This window comes from Rhipicephalus sanguineus, chromosome 3 (assembly GCF_013339695.2).
Source record: "Rhipicephalus sanguineus isolate Rsan-2018 chromosome 3, BIME_Rsan_1.4, whole genome shotgun sequence".
In the NCBI taxonomy this organism is placed as follows: domain Eukaryota; kingdom Metazoa; phylum Arthropoda; class Arachnida; order Ixodida; family Ixodidae; genus Rhipicephalus; species Rhipicephalus sanguineus.
In genome coordinates, this window is record NC_051178.1 from 101,545,020 (window position 1) to 101,569,656 (window position 24,637).

Consider the following 24,637-nt stretch of genomic DNA (forward strand, 5'->3'; position numbering starts at 1 on the left):
CTTCAATGATCACCGTAGCGATCGGTAAGCAAGTGCTCTGCTCCTCGGCGACTTGCCTGATCCATGCGCATTCTCCTGTCAAGTCGTTCGGAGACACTAATGAAGGATGGACAACGTCCATAGTTGCCGCTGAGTCTCGAAGTGCTCGACACGTTTTCCCATTGACGCTAATCTCCTGAATATACGGTTCTAACAACCGCATGTTCTTTTCTGATTCACGGATCGTTGCGAAAGCAACCTTTTGTTTACAATTTACCGCGATGTGCCCTTCTTTTTTGCAATTGTAACAGATTAGCGGCTTCCGTGACTCAAACGCCCGTGTAGTATCAGTGCGCTCTTTGGGAAGCTCACTCGACTTCTGCGCTTCCGTTTGCCCTTCCCTAACAGTCTCCTTCGTAAAAGACGGGTCTTTTCTGAAATTACGGTGCGGAGCAGGTTTTCGGTCATCAGGTTTTTTTGAAAAGCCCTCTTTTCTCTCAGCTTTTTCAACACGCACGGCCCTACTGTGCAAGTTTCTACGAGTGTAGTACTCTTCAGCTAACTCTGCTGCCTTGTTTAGCTGTACTTCTCCAAGCTTATCCTGCAGCCAAAGCTTGACATCATCTTCGATACAGCGGTAGAATTGCTCCAATGCTATGCACTCTACCACTTTATCGCGATCGTCATAGACATCTTCGCCCTTGAGCCATTCAATTAAATCGGCTTTAAGACGAAACGCGAAGTCAACGTGTGACTCATTCCCCCTTTTTGCATACCGGAACCTTTGCCGGAAAGCCTCGGGTGACAATTTATATCTTCTCAACAGGGCCTCCTTAACCTCGTCATAGCTCTCAAACGCCTCCCTCGACAAACACGTTATCACGTCGGATACTTCTCCGGGAAGCAGAGCTAACAGGTTCTGTGCCCAAAGAGACCGCTCGATGCCATTTCTATCGCAGACATGTTCGAACTTTACGAGATACTTCGCCATGTCCTCGCCCACTACGAACGGTGGCAGTTGGTCCCGAATTCTATGTCCACTAGCCTGAACCGTCGCAGAAGCTACGTTAGGCGCTTGCGAACACTGACGGAGTGCCAATTCCATTCTTTTCATCTCGAGGCGCTCTTCGCGTTCCTCACGCTCGCGGCGTTCTTGTCTTTCGGCTTCCTCGCGCTCACGGCGTTCTCGCCTTTCCGCCTCTTCACGCTCACGAAGTTCTCGTCTCTCGGCCTCCTCGCGCTCGCGGCGTTCTTGCCTTTCCGCCTCTTCACGCTCACGAAGTTCTCGTTCTCGTCTTTCGGCCTCCTCACGGCGTTCTTTGATATCCGCCCAGGCCTCATCGACTTCCTCAGCCGTTACTCCCTCCTTCTGCATGATCTCAAGGATCGCTTGCTTTCGCTTCGCACGGCCCAGAGTAAGGCCGAGTTCTTCACAAATTTCGATGAGTTCCTTCACTTTAAGGTTCTCCATCGTTCACACTAGCCTCTTGCTATTTGCCCTCGTTAGAATCTACTTGCCGTATCCCCTATAAGTCTACTAGAAAGACACGCAAGCAATTCTCAACCTGCCGTGTTTACGCCCTCCGCATTAACTTTGGTTTCAAAGCGCTCCGACTTGGCTCGAAACAATCAAAGCTCACTCCAATGCTTCACACAACCTTCTCTAAACTACGATAACCTGTGCTAGAGAAGTCTGGTGAACTGAAGGGAAAACATCAGGCACTCACCGCATCGAGGTAGCTGACGCCGGCCGATCCCGCAGCTGCCATCCACTGTTGGGAAACGGGTGTGTCAGTTTGCGACTGCTTCTGCGCAGAGCTGATAGACGGAGCGATCAAGGCGACGGTGAGTTAAGGCAAATTTATATACATATATACAGAGGCGTTACATATTCGGCGCTGGGGCCGACAGCTTATTGGGCTCGCACAGCGGTTCGACGACGACCCGCGATTTCTTCGTTCGCTGTCTCCCTCTCTCCGCGCAGCTTGGTTCTTTTATAGCCCTGGGCGATCGCTTGCATCAGCCAGTAGTGCGAAGCCTCCAATCAGGAACCGCCGTTGGTCGCTGGCTCGAACCGGATCCGCGGGGAGGAGGGCTTGCCGCACGTTGCGGGAGAGATTTCCGTCGGTTGCGTCAGGCGCAGCGCCGGAGTTGCCGGGGATTGCGTAAGGCTCCCGCCTCGTTGCATCAGCTGGTGTTGACGCTGGTTGAGTCAGCCTCATCGCCGGAGTTGCCGGGGATTGCGTAAGACTCCCGCTTCGTTGCATCAGCGGGTGTCGACGCTGGTTGCGTCAGACGTTTTACCAGCTTGAATTCCTTGTCGAAGCAAGGAAGTTTGGGTTGGGAGCCCTGGCATAACAACGGTCGGATATGCTCTTAAAGAGGCGAATGTTGGGGCAAATTGGAATATTCGAGCAAGTAACGAATTACGAGTGCTCCGCATTCTTACTTTTACAGTAAAGCATTGCTATTACAATCCGGTTTTAAACCTACTACTGCCTTTAAACCTAATTTGATGATCACCGCATATCGTTATTTTCAGTTAACTTTTAGCTACCATGTTATCCTTACTTTCGAGATGGAGACAGAGGCAAGCTAGACATTCCAGGGCTGCGGCGTTCACGTCTTTTAAGACAAAGCTGTCTTCACGAACCATCCCGTGCGTTCACGGTCGTGCTGCTGGATGCTGTCGTCACCCCGAATGACTCACACTGAGTCCTGCACTTCTGTAGCATCTGCTACAAATTGGCAGCTATGGCGTAGCGCTGCTACGCACGAATGCGCGTGTTCGATTCCTGGCCACTGCGGCCTCATTTCGATGGGGGCAAAAAGCAAGAACATCCGCGCGCTCAAACTTAGGTGCACGTTAAAGAACACCAGGTGGTTAAAAATAATCCGGAGTCGCCATACCACGGCGTGCCTCACAATCATATTGAGGTTTCGGCACGCAAGGACCTAGAAGTTATTATTATTAGGAGTAATTCTCAGCCACGTGGATCACTTGGGCCGCACGATTCGGCTTGCAGCGGCTTTCTGATTCGCCGGCCAAGCAAGTTACCGCTATGCTGCAGACCGAGTTGAAGACGATGAAAAGTCTATATAATTTAATTAACCGGCTCAGGAAAGATCTCCTTCACATATATTTCTATATGTGCTCTCCATCTACCGCAATATGTGTCTGTATGATCACTTTTTAGTATTACTTGGACAAATCAGTAACCTGCGGTGTTCAACTTTTGCCACATATTATGCGCAGTGATACATCCGTGCTCTGCGCCAGTGCTTCAAACCGCTTTGGAGACTGACTCTAGTGCAGTCGTCATGTCGGCCAAGGAGTCACGTGAACAGACGTAATATTGCGTGGCAGAATGGTGGAATTGCACCAGGCGTCACAGCATGTAAATCGCGTAACGAGTGGGTGGTTGAAAGATGCCAACCCATTAAAAAAAGCTGGGCTTCGGTTCAGCATCATCAGCATGACAGTAAGGTCCCTTTATTTTAGATAGAGGGACATCAACAGTGTGTGCAGCGACTCAAGGGGCTTCTCAAGCTCCGATGATGATGATGATGATGATAAAGATGATGATGATAGCTTAATAATTTCGCCTTCGAATCATCTTAGGCGAATGCATGTTTTTCAATACCGTGAAATCGCGTGAAAATCTTCGAGGACGCTTCAGCTTCGCCTTCAAGAGTAGAACGCGATAGCATAATCGGGCCCCGTCCGCATTGCTTTCTCATTCGCTTGTCACTCTTCGCCTCTCGGTGGACACTTCAACTGCGCCGTGAGGAAAGGAACGTCTGTGTGCGTAACATCGGTCGCTGTAAGCTCTCCTAGAATGCTTACTGCAAGAACAGGTGCGAAGTACCCACTACGCCGTAATTCATCGTTTTGAGAATTAGCGAAGCACACACCACGCGTCCGTAAGGTAATACGCGCACCTACGCAGGTGCACAATTTGTGTACAGTGCACTATTTGTTAATGCTGTGACTGACGATCATCATCGTCATCAATTATGCCTGGGCGTTTTGTAATGGGGCGGCCTTTAACTCACCCCCTCGTTGCCCAATTTACGTGGCGTGACGCGTGGCGCAATTCTACGCTTCTGCCACGCAATATGACACGTGTTAACGCGAGTTCTGGAACCACATGACGCATGCGTATGCCTTTCTTCCTAAACAGTTCCAAGCACTGGCGTGGCACCGTGGTAGAACACGTCACTGCCACGCAGAAGGCCTGAGTTCGATTTCGGCTCGAACCCCTGATTTTTGTTTGCATCCAACGCTAGTTTTCGCCTACGGACAACGCCGATTTTCTGCTCACAACCAACGCCGCCGACGCCGACGCTGAAACTGTAACCAGAATTTCTGCGACACTGGCTCTTTAAAGGGACACGAAAGAGCCGTATTTGTAAATTGCTCTTTCTCAATACCAAAATAGCCATGCTTGCCGTGAGAACGCGCTTGGTAAGGAAGAAAACGCGCAAAAGCAAAATGCCGCTGGCGACGTCCCCTTGAAGTTCCAGCACCAATCGCCGTGACGTCATAGATTTTAACGGCGTCCACTAGGGCTTACGTAACTTCTAACCGGTGAGTCTGTAGTACGTTATCCTCTGCGGGGGCCAGAGATATGGCATATAGTTTCAGGATATTTTGTTGAAGCAATATCGCCAAAATACAAAAAAAAAGCGGTTTGAAATTCTTTACGTCACGTGCGGAGATTTCAGCGCGAAATTTAAAAATGAAATTTTAACCTTGATTTTCTCTTCTATTAATAAACCTACGGCGGTGAAATTAACGACAATAGAGTTTCCAGAACATTATTTATCAGTCTAAAGTGATTCATTGTTTCACTTTAGTGTTCCTTTAACGCTATCACGTTGAAATTGTTAAAAGCGCTGACATTTAGCGAGTCGAACAATTTGTAATGACTGGCCAATGAAATAGCATCTAACGCGCGGCCTTTAAAGGGCCCCTCACCAGGTTTGACAATTTTGAGATGACGAGCGCAATACATACACTGGGCGTTCACGATCACGTCTGCCAAAATTTGCAACGCTACGCGCCGCGGAAACGGGTCAAATTTCAAGGTGAACGCTGTTTGCCCTTCCTCTCGCGGGCGCGCGCTTTAGAGAATGAGGGGATGACGTACATGAGAAAATGGCCCTACGTAGATGGTAGTGCTGCGACGTCGCTCCTCTACGTAGGCGACTGTGCTCTGACGTCGCCAACAGTAGCACGTGACACTGCGATAATTATTTGACACGACATGTGTAGTTTGTGTAATTTGTTGCTTGAATAGATTAATAAAACATGAGAGAAATAATGAGACACACAAAGCAAATGTGTGCGTCTTTTCATTTTTTTTTCGTGAATTGCGGCGAGATGCGGGGCTAATGTGCCTCCCTTTCCCATGCGTTCGTGTCCCCGCGGTTAGCGCATCGAGCAGACGCCAGCCCTGGAAACGAAAGTAATGTTCTGGCGCGTTCGAGCACTCATTATGCTCATTTATTCTACCGCGTCCAAGTAAACGTTAATGCGCCACTGGCTCATGATACGGCCACTCTCGTGCCCGTACAAATGTCTCAACTTTCATGCCCCGTCCTGCAAAAACAGGCAGTACACCACAGAGAACGCCGACAAAACGCCCACGGCCGCTACATAAAAAAAAAGGCAGCGGCCGTGCAACGCCGCTCGCGTGCTCGGGCTGGCTCGGGCACGTCATGCGCACGTGACCATGAATGCGCATGACGTGTTCATGCGTATGTGTCAAGTGAAGAGGGCAGGGAAGGGATTTGGCTTGCTAAGGCTACACGGGGCGAGTGGCAAGGGTTCGAAACTCGCCTCCTCGCATCATGGTTTCGCGCCGCTACAAATGACCGTTTTTCTCAGCTCGTAATGAACCGACTTGAAAAATTCTTGCGGCATACTGCTCTTCATTCGGCATACAACAACTTCCAGCGTCTAACTAAAATTTGCTATGTGGCCTGGTGAGGGGCCCTTTAAATCACCTTACTCAAACGCAATTCGTTAGCGGTACGCGAATACAGGGGCGTAGCCAGCGAGTGGCACGCTGGGCACCTGCCTCTCCCTAAACTTTTGTCGACCATAAGATAGCGAGCGTAAAATGACATTCAACACACTGCCTTGCCAGCAACTCCCTCAGCTCCCTTTGAGGTCGAGAGCGCGCTTAAACATTTCTTCGCAGTGCCACTATCCCACAACCACAACACGATGTTGCACCGCACTGAGTCTTTCTTTGTGCAATGAAAAGGGATGCTTATCATATCAAGCATGATGAAACGGCCACTTTCACTACTTACGAACTTACACGAAGGTCCTTCTAGCAAACAACAGGACCTTTGAACCATAAAATTGATCATTAGCATTATTGACATGCCAGTCGGTAATGAGAACCGACGTTAAAGCCTATTATGTCCCACAAATACCTCCGGATCTGGGGATCTGGGAACGATATGTCGTACCGAGCCGGGAGCACGATTTGCACCACCAGCTATATGCGTCCCTCTTTGCCCACCTGTCCTGAAGTTGAGCATCACATCCACGAAGAGCACGAAGTCCGAGAACAGCGAGTAAAGCTCCCACTCGATGCCCGGCAGGCGAAAGAAACCGAGGTGCAGGGGCACCAGCACCAGGTTCATGAGCAGCAGGACCAGGATGAAGCAGTCCCACCACCTCCTGCACAGTGAGAGTCGAACGATTTGTAACGACTGGCCAACGAAATAGCGTCTGACGCGCGGCCTGTAAAACACCTTACTCAAACGCAATCAGTTAGGGGTGCGCGAATAATAATATTAATAATTGTTGTGGTTTTTACGTCCCAAAACCACGATATGATTATGAGGGACGCCGTAGTGGAGGGCTCCGGAAAATTCGACAACCTGGGGTTCTTTAACGTGCACCTGAATCTAAGTACACGGACGGGCCTCTAGGATTTTGCCTACTTCTAAATGCGGTCGCCGCGGCCAGGATTCGATCCCGTGACTTTCGGGTCAGCGGTTGAGCACCAAGATCACCAGACCACCATGGCAGGAAACTTTCAAATCGGATATTCACTGATCAAAATCCGAATATTTTTTAAATAAATAAACCTAGAATTTTTGGCAAAGATACAATAAATCATATTCCTGCTGACATCTTGCAAGCATCATAACATGATAACTTAAGCAGTGAATCAGGATACTATTGCTCAGACAGCCAGACATTTGGACTTTAATTCGCCAGACTTTTCCTTCATAACTTCGGTTTGGCATTGGTTGGCAGCCTTCGATAATGTTTTGTCCTATTGACACGTACACTCTTGCAAAAGAATTATGGCGCAAGATATTTTTAACAATGCCACTAACGGTAAACCCACCGTGAATCCCTTATCAGTTGTGTCACTGCATGAAACGACCGGTCATTCAGGCAACATAATTAATGGAAGTAATTTATTTAAGGATCCTGAAAAAATATGCTCCTCATCCGTATTATTAATAAGTTCATCTAAGCGTGCGGGGGGTCACATAAGTAAGCTTAAATTTTCATATGTAATATGGAGCATTAGCTATTTGAACATATGAACGTGTGGGCATTCCTTATCAGAAATCGCGTGTTCCCATGTGTCATATGGCAACTTTTATATGGCATATCATATGACGCCATCCAATGACGCCATCGCATCACGTGACATGCGAGACTGTGGGCATTTCTATACGAGATCCCCGTATGCTCATGTGAATCGACTATAACTGCGCCTCTTGTTTGCTCTGTGATCTGTTCAGAAAAAACTCAACAAAATTCTCGGCTTTTGAGGCGGAAACTTCAGCGCAAACTAGGACGGACCACAAAGAATAAACAAGGAAAAAAATACAGCGCCTGTGCTTGTCTCAGCTATTCTTTGCGGTCCGTCCTGGTTTGCGCTGAAGTTTTCACCTCAAAACTGTGTTCCAATTAGGTCCAACAGAATGTTTAATAAAATTCTCGACATTGAGTTTCCGCAACAGTTGCCGTGAATCCCATTCAACTCTTTCTCAGTGTTATGGCGTCAGAGGCCACGAATCGTTGCTAAGAAGCTACAAGACAGGAAAGAGCATCGTTCCTGATTAATGTTATTCAGATTTGAGAGGTTCACCTTTGTACGAAAAGTGGAACGTGTATGCAAGAACATGCGCTCAACGATACTAGACAACATAAACGAAATCGTCAAGAAGTTCAGCCTGTACTCTGACATACAATCGAAATACAGGTGTTCAGCGTGCCTCGCGTATCGCTCACGCAGATGGTCCGACTTCGGTGCGCAGACGTGCTCGCGGACGCTGGGCGGTTTTGCTCATAAAAAAGTCACAATTAAGCTGCAGTGAATGTGATAGCAACAAATTGGAATATTATACGAAGTACGGCTGTCAGTTAACTCCATCAGGATCCGAGCCGACGTAGCTCAACAAAACCGGCCCTGGCCTAAGGAAACGCGGCCGCTGTAGCGAGCGAAACGACCTTGGTGCTGTCCACTGCTGTCCATCCCTATATCGCAAACTCAGTGAAGACAACACAACACGTACAAAGGTATGATCCGTCTGCTGATCCGTGTCGAGATAGGGCGTGCGCCACCACGAGCAACCGCGCCTGGCCGATCAAAGTACGTACTTTCTCCCGGAGCCACGCCACTCTTCCCCCAGCACACACCCATGGGCCTTTCGCTTCAACCGAGATTGCCGGCGCGCTCCCTCTCCACTCATGTCGCGACGACCGGCAGTGCTCGCACCCTTTCACTCGCACATAAAACACACGACGCGCCGGGTGATGTTGTCGCCCTTGGACTTTTTACGGAACTTCACGGCGACGCCGACGACGACGGCAAAAATTCACCTGGAGTCTCCATATAACTGCTATCGCAATAAATCTAAGCTCTTCTGTTCATAATGGCCCCTTAGTTTCCAGTCACGCTCTTTGATGTCTTGTAGTTACTTGACATAGCCTTTAACATAACCATAAGATACAACTGTCCCAGCGATATGTAGTGACGCCATGCCTCTGGAGGCCCGCTGCGAGTGCTCGGACACAACCGTTTGACAAACGATCACGCACATGAACTGATCCACACCTTCGAGAAGAAGGCTACATCTCACGCACCTGAAACTGGACCGCGGATCCAGGATGCACCTGTACTTTGTACGCGGCCGCTTCTTGAAGTCCAGTCCCGAGTACTGTCTCCTCGACGCAGCCGTGAGCATCTTCTTTATTGTGGTCTTCATGGCGTGAAGTTGGGCTGCGGAAACGAGACTCTATGGCGAATTCTGTACGACACTGCATTGAGTGTTTGGTGCGTCGATGGCATCTAGCGTTGTTTTTTTTCTTGTTTTTTTGTTTTGTCTCACACATATTGAGACAAAACCCGCCAGGACTGTGCTGATCTGCGCGTGTGCGCTTATGTTCATCTGGCCCACATAAAAAGATCTATACATTTACTATCTACAGATATACGCAGTTGAACGCCTTTTTAACGAAGTGCTCTGGATCTTGAAAATACTTGGTTGTATAGGTAACTTTGTTGTAAAGTTCTCGTAACGCAACGCTCTCAAAGCATATGGGACGTGAGAAACTTTCCGTTAGTATAGTAAGTGTTCGGGTTTAAAGGACCCCTGACACCAAATTTGGAAACTCGAGATGCTTGTGTTGTTTGATAGTCCTGCATGCGTGGGCACTTCTGACCGATTATGACTAACGAACGTTGCCTTTAAGATGTTTTAATTTGGTTTTAAAGTAAGCGTGAGCGCTGATCTGAGTTTTCAGCACCTCGTGACATCGCTATGACGTAGACAGAGGCCCCTTGTGCCGTTCCACAAAAAAGCGAGTATTGTCGACGTCGCGGAACACTCACGAGGCGCACACGAAACCGCGACTGGCACCCAACGAGGGCTATTGTTCCTAGCCCCTCTCGCTCTGTTGTCGGGCTGCTCTTAAGGTGGTTTTGGCTGCTTACGCCACGAATGCTTTTCTTTTTCCTGCGGGGGACACGCTCAAGGCACCCACATGATTTCATTCTTCACCGCGCGCTGGTCCCCCGATTTGAAAACTGCGCGTTCAGCGTCACCGAAGCTCGAGCGCACGTGATCTCAGGCGCTCTCCCGCTGTGGGGCGCTAGTTTCTTACGCTTTCTAAGCGCGCATCGAGGCACTCTAACGCTTTCAGACGGACATTTTGAAGTGACGCCAAAATTGGTAACAATTAACGACGCTAGCATTAATTGTACGATACGTTAGAACACTTACGATTCAATTTCGGCATCACCAGACACAAGGCTACAAATTACAGCAAAAAAGTCACAAAAAAATTTCTCTATTAAAGGTCCTTTAACGTCCCAAAACCACGATATCATTGTGAGGGACACCTTAGTGGATGGCTTCGGAAATTTCGACCACCTAGAGTTCTTTAACGCGCACCTAAATCCAAGTACACGGGCCTCAAGCATTTTCGCCTGCAATGCGGAGAAACTTTCCACTATACAGGCCATTTGTTTGCATAGGCGTTCAAATGTTTACCGTTTTCGGTACCTTGCTGCTGCGCACAAGATGGTTGGTTCGATTGCCCGCTATGGCGCGACCGAATTCAGGTGGCGGAGAATGAAAGAACATTCCTGTATTTATTTCCGGGGCACGACATTAGGTTACATTAGGTTACATTAGGCTACAACTCCATTACAACTCCATTATGTTACAACTCCATTGGGTTACAACAGTCCCTTAGGTTACAACTAAGCTTTAGCTCCCTAAAACCCAAAGGCGCGCGCAGGGTTCCCCATTCGCAGCGCCCCCTCCCCCCCCCCTTCTCCTGCTGGTCGAGTGCGACTGAAAACGAGCTGCGCACTGGGTGCAAAAAGGAAAACGAAGCCATGACGTGCTCCTCACAACAGCCTGCCTTTGGTCCCCGGCTTTCCTGGGGTAAAAGTGGGAAGTGAACAGTTCCTTGAATGCACCAAGGTCCCCTGACCTTGGTCGACATTATCGTCAAAATACATGCGTAACCGTAACCCTGCGCATCAAAAAATGACGTGAAAGGTCCGACTGATTAAAGGCCTAGGGCAGAAATGGCGCCCCCATTAATATGATTAGGGGGTGCGGCCGCCCCCCTTGCACCCCTCGTGTGCACGCCTATGCCGAGACCGTATCTTTCATTGCTCGCGTGCTATATTGTAGAAAGTTAAATTTCATCATTCAAGCACACGAAATGGTTATGGCATGCCTTACAGAGTTCGCTCGATTCTGTTAATCGCTTGAGTGAATAACATTAACGAAACTACACAGTATTGCTCTCAGTGCGTAGAAGGACGTTTTTCAACCTTCTTTAGAAGACAGCTGTTAGGCCATGTAATTTTGAGCAGCCTAGAGAAACTAAAATTGTTCAGTTCCGCGTTACTATTAAAATGCAATGTGTTTCAAATCAATCAGTTTAAAAGGACGCTGAAGGCAAATATTAAGTCGAAGTGGATTGCTGATATCGCGTTCTAGAAACCTCGTAGTGCTTGTTTCGTGCTAAGGAAACGCTTAGTTTGAAAGAAAAATCGCCCTTTAGTGGTCCGGATGCTGTCAGCGCAATTCAGATTGCCGCATCTGAAAACAGACTTATGACGTAGCATTTGCAATGCCCGTCCTTTCCTGCCAGACAGCAGGGCCTGCGGCGCAGCGGAGCGCGTCGTTCTCAAAGGTATAATGTTGAGAAGGTCCTTGTCCATGAATCATACTGAAATGCACAGGTTGTATTTTATTCCGTCTCGTAATGCACTGAAATGTCATTTTTTATCACACTTAGTTTAAGTACTTATGATTAACTGCTCTACATCATCGCGATTTAGTAACAGAATGTGCCACTGGTGGTGCAAATCATGTCTTCCATTTACCTTAATTTCCCGATTATTAAATCGTTTCTGTGCGTAATATTGACGTCTTAGAAGATCTTAAGCATTGACCGCTGAATGTGACATAAATTGTCATTTGCCTTTTGAAAAGCTATTCGAATGACGCCCTGTTTTATACACCTTGTTATATATAGCCAAGCAACCCGCCGCGGTGGTCTAGTAATTATACTTTGGTTTAGGTGCACGTTAAAGAACCCCAGGTAATCGAAATTTCCGGGTATGGCGTCCCTCATCATCACATCGTGGTTTTGGGGCGTAAAACCAGAACAATAAATTATTCTACATCGCCAAGGACTGATCGTTGCTATAAGGTGGGCCTACCATAATGCCGCACAAAATCGTGCGATGACTGTCTTATTCCCAGAACAGGCGCCGCCTGGAACCACTTTCCCGCCTCATATGCCAGCATAGCAGATGAATAAGCTTTCAAAATCGCATTACAAGATGCCTTGCAACCTTTCCTTTTTCTTTTTTTAACTGCACCTGTTACTCTTTGTTTTACCCACTCCTCACTGTAGCACCTTCGTACCCTGAAAGTATTTGAAATAAATAAATAAATAAATAAATAAATAAATAAATAAATAAATAAATAAATAGTGTCCTCGAGTGAATGCACCGCTTTCTTCAGGAGCGCTGAACAGTGATTTCATTCCGAAGAGACACTGAGATCACGCATTTTGCAAACATTGGCAACGTTGCAACAGTGCATTATCACCAAGCATTATCACCAAAGTCATTTCGAGTGCTTCACTGGAAGGACGACTCTAGAGGCCCTTTTCGCAAACGCTGCAAACGCTGCAAACGCTGCAAACGCTGCAAACGCTGCAAACGCTGCAAACGCTGCTGTCCTTAAAGGGGTCATGAACCACTTTTCCAAGTAATGATCTAATGGCCTCAGTATCGGAGTGTACTGCCTCCCGAATCGATTGCCGCAAAAATTTCTCGAATCCGTCAAGAATCAGCGGAGTTACGGGGGTTTGGCGCACGCTCCCAGCGCTTTCTCTCTTTTCTCGTGCCGGCGAGCGCACTGGAAGCTAGACAGGGAGGGATGGCATGGGGGAAAGAAGTTACGCCAGCGCGCGTCATGAAACGCGATCGCTCTCCCGCTGTGACTCGCTTGCGCGAGTGCGGCTACCGTGTACTGAGGAGTGCGGCGCCGGCAAGTGGCGGCACCCCGCGGCAAGAAGCGCATCTGATCCGAACGCCGCTCTCGATTTACGTCGGCTATCGGCCAATAAGCATGCTATGTCTCTTGCGACGTACAGCGGACAGACGCCCCGCCCACCGACGAGAGTGAGAACCAGCCTCTGTTTGAAAAGAGGGTGCCTGGGGAAATGGCAACTTCGCGCTCCGCTTGTGGCCATTACGCGGCGCGCACGACTGTAATATTTGGCAGAGCAGTTCATAGCCGTGTCAGCTTTCCGCAGGATGTGTTTTTTCAATCAGCCCAAGGGGTGCTTCATGACCCCTTTAAATAAGAGTTACGCGTCGTTTATTCAGTCATATTGCACGATAAGGAACTCCAGATTGTCAACATCACTCCGGAGCCGTCCCAACAATGGCGTGTCACATATTCACATCGTGGTTTTAACGCGTAAATCATAAATTTGCCAATTTACTTTGGTATATAAGTAATAGCAAGAGCTCCTTCGAGCAACCCTGTTGCGATGTGCATAAGAGCAGCCACCCACAAGAGCTGTAATACGCGTGTACAGAAGGGATCAAGGAAGGCCGTCTGTATGAAGATAACGCCTTGCTTTCAGTGATTTTGCAAGGGCTGTGTGGAATGCTTGCGCAGATCTTATCGGGAGGCCGTCAGTCTTGGTAAAGCCTTGAATGGGGTTATGCAGAACCCCGAAACAAAAAACAAAAAGTTGAGCACACAAATCTGCGCTTGCTTATGTTATCTTCGTAAAACAGATATACAGTATTCGAACGTTAGCGCTTGACTTTCTCCTATATCAGTGTATGCAGGGACCTGCGATAAGCGATTTTCCTTATCCTGCGCTTTATCTACTGAACAAATAAGTGGCACGCACAGATACTAGGTGCGGAAACGAAAGGCGCGAAATCACGTTATTCCGTCGCTCCAATGAGAACGGAATCGTGCAGAGCGAGCGTTCGCCTTGGCGATTAATCAAGAACAATTACGTTATCACTTGTGACGTCAAACGATAGCGATGTCTCTAAGCAGGCATCAATACAATCAATACACCGTGTGTCGGCAGCGTAAGAGGCGTTTTTGGCCGTCCAGGAGGATAGAAGTCATACCCGTAATGACTTGCCGAACAAAAAAAAAAAAAATTGCGCGGCTTGCATTAAGTCGCGCAAGGCTGAGTTACAGCAGGGCTGCTGGGCACGTTTTAGCTTCTCTTGTTAACTATCTGTACAGAATGCTTGGGGGGTGATCGAGCGCTTGTGGGTTAATGATGATAATAATTTTGTATCTACGACACACGGCAAACCTCGACCATAATAGCTCTGCTGTAAAAACAACTGAATCAAACGACGGTTTCCGACGCAATATGCTGTCTCAAGTTATCAAAGGACTAGAATAACAATAAATAATAATACATGGGGTTTTACGTGCCAAAACCACGATGTGATTATGAGGCATACCGTAGCGGAGGGCTGCGAAAATTTCGACCATTTGATGTTCTTTGACGTGCACTGACATCGCACAGTACACGGGCCATGACTATTTCGCCTCCATCGAAATGCGACCACCGAGGCCGGAATCGAACCTGCGACCTTCGGGTCAGCAACTGAGCACCGCGACCGATGTATACCAACGAGGCGGGCTATCAAAGGACTCTGATGCTGTACACAGGGCAATAGTGTATAGGCAAGAATTTATCATTAATTTCTGAGGGGGCTCGTGAAGCTGGGTTTGCGAAGTATACTTCGTCACGTCTAAAGAGGGTTGGTGTTTTCTTTTTCTTTGTAGTGGCTTTTCTTCTTTGAGTGTTTGCCAACGGTTCACTCGCTAAACACTCGAATATGTGAAAAACACGAAGACAGGTAAAAAGAAAAGAAAGAAGGCTATAGCATAAATAGAGTGACCAGTCACAACGACATCTCGCGTTTTTGCCGCCTACCCCCCCCCCCCCCCTATCGCCGCTAAAGTTAAAACAAAGCTATTTAGGACTCCGGGAGAATGGCGCTATCGTCAAGTGTACATGTGGAGTGATACAGAACGTATCGTTGTCTTGTGGAAAACACTGCACCTGAGAGGCGAGTCTGTGTATGTCAATGACTGATTCAAGAAAGCAGTTTTGAAAACAACACTGTGAGAATGCATGCATTGGATTGCACCTGTTGACTCCCCCTGTTGCGGGGCGTTGTTTCTAGGAGCAGAACTAATTAGCAAAAACTACAGGGGATGCTTACAATTTTCTAAGAATGTGAAGGCAAAAGAAAAAGAAAAGGAAAATTCTGGCAGATCACACGCATTGTGGGAATCGATTTCAGGCGAAGGAGTAATCGAGGAACTACCTATACCGCTTTCCTCTTTCTCTTGTTCGTTTTTTTTTCGTTTTTTTTCGTTATTGTTTTTTCGAGCCATGTCTTACGATAGGGAGTGACATCTTTGTGTAATTGTGTAAATTGTTCAGTAGTGTGCATATTGTGACCTTATACGATCCGTACCGCGCGGTAGCTCGCTGAGGTTCGTTGCAGCGTGTTTTACAGCGAAAGCTGTTATGAGATCATTTCACCGGCCGTTTTTGGTGCCGTAGTTGTCCGCCGCCGCCGCTGCCGCCGCCGGTGTCCGTAACCAGTATCGCTCGAAATAAGAAAAAAACGAAATAAGAAAAAAATTCCAGGATGGAACGAGGTTCGAACCTGGGCCCTCTGCGTGGGAGCCCAGTATTCAACCTCTGAGCCATGCCGATGCTTGAAACTGCTGTGCAAAAAGGTCCTATACAGGCTTCGTGTCGGGAAGGAACCACATTAGCATATGAAATATAGCGTGGTAGAAGAGTAACATAAGCACCAAGCGTCGCACAACGCGAATTCTGTAACCAGGCGTCAAACAATGCGAATTGCGCAACGAGTAGGTTGTGGAATGCTTCTAACCCATTACAAAGGGCTCTGCCATAATTCTTCATCGTCATCAGGCACAGCATCAACAAAGTGCGCATAATGCCTTACATGCGTTTAGCAGGTACCACGTCTCTCTGTAGAACGACGAAAAATGGCACAGTGCCTGCTGCCCTACTTCTTAAAAATTACAATGATTTATAGCGTAGTGGGTTCCTCGCAAATGCACTTGTATTGGTTGCCAAGGAAGCCCATAAGCGCATGATCCATTTCCTCTGGGTCTCAGTAAAGTTACAATAATTTATAGCGTAGTGGGTTCCTCGCAAGTGCACTTGTATTGGTTGCCAAGGAAGCCCATAAGCGCATGATCCATTGCCTCGGGGTCTCAGTAAAGTTCTTCGCCCCCCGCCCCCCGTCTCTCTCCCACGTCAACGTATGTTATACAGCATGAAGGGAGAGGGAAATAGCGACGGGGCGTCACCGAATACAAATTACATAACTGGTGGCCCGTTTAAAGCTTCCAACCCATTACACAGGGCTGAGCCATAATTCTTCATCGTCGTCAGTCGTCGCGTCCAACAAAGTGGACATAATGCCTTACAGACCTGTAGCCGGTGCCTCGCTTCTCCACCGAATGACGAATAATGGCTTAGTAGGTGCTTCCCATCTTCACAAAAATTGTGATTTATGGCGTAGTGGGTACCTTTCTAGTGTACTTGTGTTCTAGTGTACTCCCAAGAGAGCTAGCTTACCACGGGCTCCAGAAACGCCGCTCTTCCAGCTTTCGCTGTGACTGTGCTGCGGTTTCAGCGCAGGCCTGGCGTTTTTTTTTTTCGGCGTTTTTTTTTTTTCGGCGTTTGTCTGCTACATTAAAATCGCGAACAAGCGATACGTATCTTTTGTTTAACCCATGAAGATTGTATTACAATATTACCTGCCGTGATGGCTTAACACATAGGGTGTCGCGCTGCCAAGCTGGAGGGCGTGGGTTCAATTTCCGTGCGCGGCGGTTGCATTTTTATGGAGGCGAAATCGAAGAATGTCAAGAGGCGTTCTAGGCAACTAAGTCCTCAGATGGAAGAGCCCAGCAGCAAGGAGTGACACACAGGACAGCACTGGAACAAAGGTTTATGACCATAGGCGCGCGAAGGGTTCCCCATTGGGGGGGGGGGGTGGCGAAGGTTCATCGCAGCGCCCCCCCTACTAAGTCAATGTACGAGGATGATATTGCCCCCCCCCCACCTCTTAGGTGATTAGGGGGGTCAATGCATGGGGCATATTTCGTCCCCCCCCCCTTGTAGGTGGCTTGAGGGGGGGCGCCCCCCCCCCTGCCCCCACCGTGCGCGCGCCTATGTTTATGAGCAAATCTTTGCCCTCTTCTTCTTAAGCCACATCCCCACTGCCTATCGCTCTCCAGTACCCGAGGTTAAGGAACCTCGGGTACTCAGAATTAATCCGCAGTCCCCTACTATGGCCTACCTAATAATCATATCGTAGTTCCAACACTTAACACCCCCAGAAAATATTTTAATGTCTATTTTCACTGTTCGGGTTTCACCTGTGGCACATACTCGCATACCGAGGGCAGTGAAATTCGGGTATGTGCCACACGTGGCTGGGGTAAAGGGTTTCATGACGTACGCGACAGGCATATGTTATTCGTGTCACGGTGTGTCAGTTATGTTCCTCGTACACTCGTGTGCCACTTTGGTGTACAGCAAGTTAAGGAGACGACAGTGGAAGAGCACAGGGTCGTAGGCTGATTGATTGATTGATTGATTGATTGATTGATTGATTGATTGATTGATTGATTGATTGATTGATTGATTGATTGATTGATTGGCAGAAACGGTTAAGGTGCCCTTGTTTCGCTAAGTGATGCGTCACGTTAAAACCTACCTACACCTTCTCTTGATCTGCTGTTGTGGCAGCGGACTCTCTCTCCACCGATTCTGCATTACCAGACCGCCTGCGCTGCATTAGGGCCGCAATGTTTCCCTCGTCGGGCCGCTGCCGCAGCTTCATCCATAGATGCTTCCTTCCGACCGCCATAAAAAGGAGCGGCATTTAGAGCTGCTCTAGACTTTTGCCCTGGCGTACTTTCTCGGCATTCCCCGCCCGCAACTAGGGCCTGGTCACGTGATATGAGCGTTTTTTTATTATTATTACTTAATCACGCGAACGCCCCAAAGACGAAGTGGACGTGTAGTTCGCGTGCTCATGCGACATTTTCTGCACCTCACGCGACCTATAGAAACATAGGAATCTAAGTCTTTCACCTTAAAACTTAAAACTGAAAACCTCGCTCGCTATTGGAAGTCGTGTTAGTTGCAGTTAAGTCCGTTTGTAACGAACTGGCTTAAACGCAAGAAACATATAATAATTATTGCGCTTTAACGTCCCAAAACCACGATATCATTATAACAGACGCCTTGGTGGAGGGCTCCGGAAGTTTCGGCCACCTGTGGGTTCTTTAACGTGCACCTAAATCTAAATACACGGGCCTCAAGCATTTTTGCCTCCATCGAAAAAACGCAAGGAACAGTTCGATATCAAGTGAAACCTAAAAAAGAAAAGAACAACAACGCTACTTTACACACGGACACAAGAGGATGGGCGTTGACTGCCAACAAAGCCTTTATTACGCATGCACAAATATATAGGTTACGAAAAGGGAGGGAGGGAGGGAGGGAGGGAGGGAGGGAGGGAGGGAGGGAGGGAGGGAGGGAGGTGTTGGTGAAAATGAAGATGATTGCAATTGCACGCGGTTCTTATGATAAAAAACAGATGCGTACATCATTAAGATTACTGGAGGAAGCCGACTTCCTTGTCAGAAAGTATGAGTGATGGGGCACTAGCACACTTCGAACCTATGCGCATCATTGTAAACGTTTCGAAAATTTCCCGAGCAATTTCCCAAGCAATTTCCCGGTGTAGAGTAGCAGGCTAGAGCATACTATCGCTCAGGCCGACCTCCCTGCCTTTCCGTAAATCTCTCTCTCTCTCTCTCTCTCTCTCTCTCTCCCGAGCGCAATTCTCTTTGTACTTGCGCAGCAAACTTGGTTTCATGGGGCATATAGATGAGCATCCGCATGTGGCACAATGAATTGCCAGATTACTGCCATGCTAGTTCCTCACGTTTTCCGCGTGTTCCCGCAGGTGGCCGTCGAGGCAATGTCCGGTTCGGCCTATTTACGTTCTGCCGCAAATGGTGGGAATTTCGTGCTCAACTCGCGTTTTGCATTTCACCAGGGGCGCAAAATAATTAAGCTGTTATGGTGCACGCACAGTAAAAGCTTTGTTGGCTGTCAGCGTCCGTCCACGTGCGTTCTTCCCTTGTCCGTGAGTAAAGTAGCGCTGTTTCCGTTTCTTCTTTTTTTTTTCGGATGGATTCTTACCAACGAGCTCCCTTCCAAACACCTTTGAGTCATCAAGTCGAACCTTAACACAACGAACCTCAATATAACGAATTTCGCGATGTGACGCGTTTTTTAGATGCGAAGTATCTTATGGCGGAGTTCAATCCGGTGGTGGTGGTGGTGTGCGGCGTGACCACCCTTACTGCGCATGCGCATACCCTCTCCACTCACCCTCCCCCCTCTCCACTTACACTCTCCACTTCCCCTCCCCACTTTCTTCTCCCCTTCCCCCTCTCTACTACCCCTCTAACCTCCCCCTTTCCACTCTTCCTCTGAAACGCGGGCTAGACATGCCAAAATTCCCTCCTGCGCAACGGCGCGATGAGCACCAGCGCATGCGCGTCTCCTCTCCCTCTCTCTCCTCTCCTACGCTGCCCCCCTCTCGCCCGCCTGCCCACTGCGTTCCCCGCTCGCGCCCCTTTCCTCCTTTGCTGACGTCCCGGCCTTCCCAACCAGCCCTGGTCCCTTCACATCGCCGGGAGCATCAGCACAGCCTGCGGAGAATTCAGCCTCGGCCATCTTGCCTTCGCCTGACTCACAAGGCCGCCATATTTTGCTGGAGCAAAGCTCGCAAACTCACCCTGCACCTGCAGACCTTGAAGGGAAAAGCACCCACTTCTCGGAAACAGCTTCGCCAACGCACCTTCCCTGTGCTGGCGACATTCCTGAAACGTGCACCGAAGGCTCATCGCCCTCGTCCACTGCAGCTTCCGAGGAAAACACCCCCTCTACCTCTACCTCGGGCTCCCCCACTGACCTCACGTCAGAACAAAAGGAGGAACCCTTGATCCTGACCACTCCAACCGACCCCCTTCCCTCTCACCCGCCTCTTTCTTCTGAGAACAAGAAAGAAGGGCTCCCCGTTGAGAAAGGGAAAAAGACGGGTCAGCTGGTGCGCCCAATCGTCCCAGCTGATGGTTTCCCGGCCCTGGCTCCGATCGACCCATCGGGCGACACCCCCTTGTGCCGCCCTGCTGGTTCCGACCATCTTACGGCAGCCCAAGCGCCCCGAGACTGCCAGCTCGTCTGCTCCTCCAGGGGGCGCAGCGTCCAAGCCTGCACAAGGAGTGCGAAACTCCGTGCCGCAATACGACACAGTTCTCTACCGCCCTGTAGGCAGACAGACCACCTTCAGGCAGGCCTCGCAAGAGGCGATCTCTGCCTTCGTGGCTACGCTTGAGGGCGTAGAGCGAGTCCGAGTGAACTTCCGCAGGAATGTTGCTGCTGTTGATGTCCCTGCTGGAGCCGCTATAGACTCCCTCCTCACCATCGCGGAAATCTGTGGTGTTGCGGTTCGTGCCCGGCAGGCTTCAAACAACACGTGCAGTGGGATAATCTACAACGTTGATCCCGCCCTCGATGAATTGGAGATCCGAAACAACATTTCGTCGAGTCAGCCAGTTCTCGAATGTTCCCGCGCAGGCCCAAACATCTTTGTGCGCTTCGCCGGCAAAAAGGCGCCGCCGGAAGTTGAGCTATTCAAGCAACGTCGCCGCGTTCGCGTCCGACGCCCGCGCCCAGCCCAATGTGACCACTGTGGCCGTTACGGTCACATTGGCGTCACATGCACTCATGAACCACGCTGTGTACGTTGCGGTGGTCCCCACCCCCGTGCCGGGTGCGCAGCCGAGACTCCGAAATGTTTTTACTGCGGCCCCCATCCAGCCACTGAACCCCGCTGCCCCCGATGGCAAGAGGAGCGTCGACTCCTCGAGGTGCGCGCAGAGGCGGCTCTGCCCATATCGCGAAGCGAGGCGCTCGCCAAGCCGCAGCGGCAGCGAGCGCAGCGTGGGTCGGTTCAGTCACGTTTGTCGTTTGCCGCTGTTGTTTTGCGGCAATTTCATTTCCGTGCGTGATGTTCTAGTGATACGACAATGCCTAATAAGTGTTCTGTGCCGGGATGTACCGGAAACTACAGGACGGGAAAGAAGATACAAGTGTTTTCCTTCCCTAAAGACGGCGACGCTCTCAACAAGTGGCTACGCGCCATTCCTAGGAAGGATTTCGTGCCCACGTCGTGCACTAAGGTAAGGATTTGTGATCTTCTTGTCCCAGATCCTCGTTGATTGTACAGGTAGAAGCAATGTGATATGAAATATGGGACCGTGTAGCCGCTTTTCCTTGCTAAGCGCTGACACAGAGTCGATGAGAATCGGCCACAAAATCACGTTCGTAGCAAGGATGGCGGCGACTCTTTGTTCACACATAGTCGCCTGGGGGTCGTCCGTGGGAGCGCACTTAGTTCTTTTAAAAAGTGTCTTCTCAGATGTTCATGAAACGTTTTGTTCGTTTGTGCAGGTGTGCGCGGATCATTTCGACGCTTCATGCATCGAGCGGACGACATCGTACACGGATCCAAGGACAGGAAGAGTTATCGAAGTCGCACTGCCAGTACCGCGGTTACGTCCTGGATTTGTGCCAACGATATTTCCTGGCTGCCCGTCCTACCTTTCAGTATCAGACCACAACACGAGAGAAACACCTGATGCCAAGAGGAGCCGAAAAGAAGCTTCCCAACTCGCCCATGCTGTTGAAGAATCACTGGCGTCATACGAAGCGGAACAGGAAAGAGACCGTTTTTCGTCCCTCGAAGAACTAAAGGCTCGCCTGCAAGTAGTCTCAGTGTCGCCAGAGTGGACTGTGATTCATAAAGAAGAGTGCTCGATGTTTTTGAACATCATCGACTTTCGTGAACCTTGGTTGAATGCGTCATTGACAGTGTTTGAAAACCTCGAAGTCATTGCCTGCTATCAAGGATCACAAATCAAGAACCTTGGTAGCACTGTTGTACCTGACTCAGTTCAAAAAGTAAGTTCCTTGTTGGAAATTTTGAACAACCTTTGCATGCTGTCTGAGGAGCGCTGCAGTTGTCGCCACCTGTCGCTTGCAATACAATCCCTTCTCGACAAATTGGAAGGTAGCATTACTGAAGACAAGAAAGAGGTGGTAAAGTTCATGAAGGAGCAGCTGCTACTGCTTTCTGCGAAGCGTATTCACTACAGCGCACAGGTAATGGTGTTGCATGCATCTTGCATACAATATCACCACATGCGTACAAGTTTCTAAGAAGAACGAGTGTACTAACCTTGCCGCATCCAAGCACTATTAGAAATGTGTGCTCGTCTATTCAAATGTGCCCACAAATGGATTCATCTGATGCCACTTTCCTTCAGTATGTTTCCCAGAGATTCAAACATCTGCAGCCACATGAACACACTGTGACGCTGATGCTTGACGAGATTCATATCAAGCCTTGTGTAGATTATAAGGGTTATGTGGTGCAGCAGTCAATTCGAATGAAGTAGCCACCTCGGTGCATGTAGTTATGATACAAAGTCTACTGAGCTCGTTCAAGGAGGTGGCGCACATTCTTCCGGTTAAAACCTTACAGTAGTTATGTACACAGAGGTTGTAGTTAGAAAGCTTATGACGCAAAGTAACTTCACCCAGTTTCTCCATGGCCTGAACCAAAAGAATGTCGTTCGGCAATTGACACTGCAATGTCTGCCGAGGCTTGAGGACATAAATACGTGTGAAAATGGACACACCTATGATTTCCTCGTCACGCTAGTAGCAAACTGCGCAGCAAACATCATGCTTAACAACTTGTGCAAGCAGAGGAACTATCTCTTACGCATTGGGAAGGAACAGAAGGCAAAAACAGAAAGGCCCAAATCTTTCTGGAAAAGTGATTTTTCCAGGTGAAGCGCTCTCCACATTTATTCGTGTGAAACTGCACTGAGGTCATTTTATTTCACAGTCCCGACTTGATTTCCTTGTCATACTTCTGTCTGTTGTGCAACGAGCCTTGTTTTCGGTTTGTTTCGTATTTAAATGACACTACATAGTTTAAAATCTCTTTTTAAGTGTTCTTGGCATGTCAACGTGTTGTGCTCATTTGCTCACTGAGCTGTCTCAGTGCCTGCTGTGGTAGTTGGAGGGACCATGTTTGGTACCTCGCAGCTATGTATGCTTTTCTTGTGCGCTTTCTGTAGAGATATATTGGTGTGCAATGTGATTTGTGTTTTGGGATTTTTGTGTGACTTTTGTTTTCTAGGACATGCTTGCACCTGTAGCAGCAGTACAATTAGTTTTCTTTGTGTGACTTATTTATCGTGCCATGGTTCACACTTCAGTCACCAGTGTGTTTTATGTATTGCGACGTTTTGACAAGTGCTTGAATTTACAATATGATGTCTTGTGTGTTACTACTACTGTGATAAATGAATGCAATATTTTCCTCTAACCTACAATTTAAATGGGAGTATGCTCTTCATGTTCCAAAGTTTGGGAATGTTTTTGGTGCAACAATGTGTTATATTTGTTTTCTTTCATTTTATTGAGATGCAAACTGTGCTGCTTTGACAAAAGAACAGATAGTTATCTGTGATATGATGTACTATGTCTGCCTCTAATAAGTGCAATAACTTGTTTTCTCTGCCATTCATTCACCCGTTTATGCTGCGCAGTTTTTATGGCAACATCTGTATTCTGTACTTTTGGCACATCTTCAGTATGAAGTGAAATATCTTTTGCTGGCCGCCGTCTATCTGGGCCGAGAACAGTGTGCACTGTGATATTTATGCAGACGGCGCCTGCTTGCGATAAATAAATATATATTATTCCATTCATGATATTCATTATTTCTCGTTACCCTGATAAATCATGTTGACCTGGCGATCTCTTCTGAGCGGTCAGAGGCAGTAGTTCGCGTGAGGAGCGCGCGCGCGACAAGCGCTCGCAGCCGAGGTAGGCCGGCGCGATGTGACGTCGTCGACGTCACATCACGTGACGCGCAGGCTTGAAAGCTGTCTAGGAGGTGTTGGCAGTAAGCGCTCTAACTTCCGCTCAGCTCCTGAGTCGTGTACTGTTCGGGAAGGCCTCTCCTATGCGGCGGCCTCTGGCGGACCCTCTGCGACAAGCACGCAGCCTCCACCTGCGTACCTACGCCTCCCGGCAAGTGCACCAGTGACAAGCAGGACTCCATCATCGCCGTCCTAGCAGCGGCTCTAAAATCTGCCATGGACTTCCTGCCTACCGGCTGCCCCATCCGCCCGCTCTGCGCTGCAGCGCTGGCCACTCACCTGGCCCTCATCGGTGATGACGAGTGTTAAACCTGAGCGAAGGCCACGCATACTGCAGTGGAACTGCCGCTCTCTGCGTCGCCGTCAAGCAGAGCTCGCGGCGATTCTTCCCTTGCGCGATTACGACGTCCTTGCTTTGCAGGAGACGTATGTTCGCGTGGAGGATGTTTCACTGCCCGGCTACATCGGCTACAGCAGT

The 24,637-nt window shown here is 48.8% G+C and overlaps 1 protein-coding gene across 1 annotated transcript in view; it reads right to left on the reverse strand.

Moving 5' to 3' along the window:
- LOC119386861 (potassium/sodium hyperpolarization-activated cyclic nucleotide-gated channel 1) overlaps nt 1–24,637 on the reverse strand; it is a 104,377-nt gene that overhangs the window by 67,954 nt on the left and 11,786 nt on the right. The window contains exon 2 of the mRNA XM_049414068.1: nt 6,519–6,679. Coding sequence (XP_049270025.1) covers nt 6,519–6,679 — 161 coding nt within the window. The remainder of the gene's footprint in view (nt 1–6,518; nt 6,680–24,637) is intronic.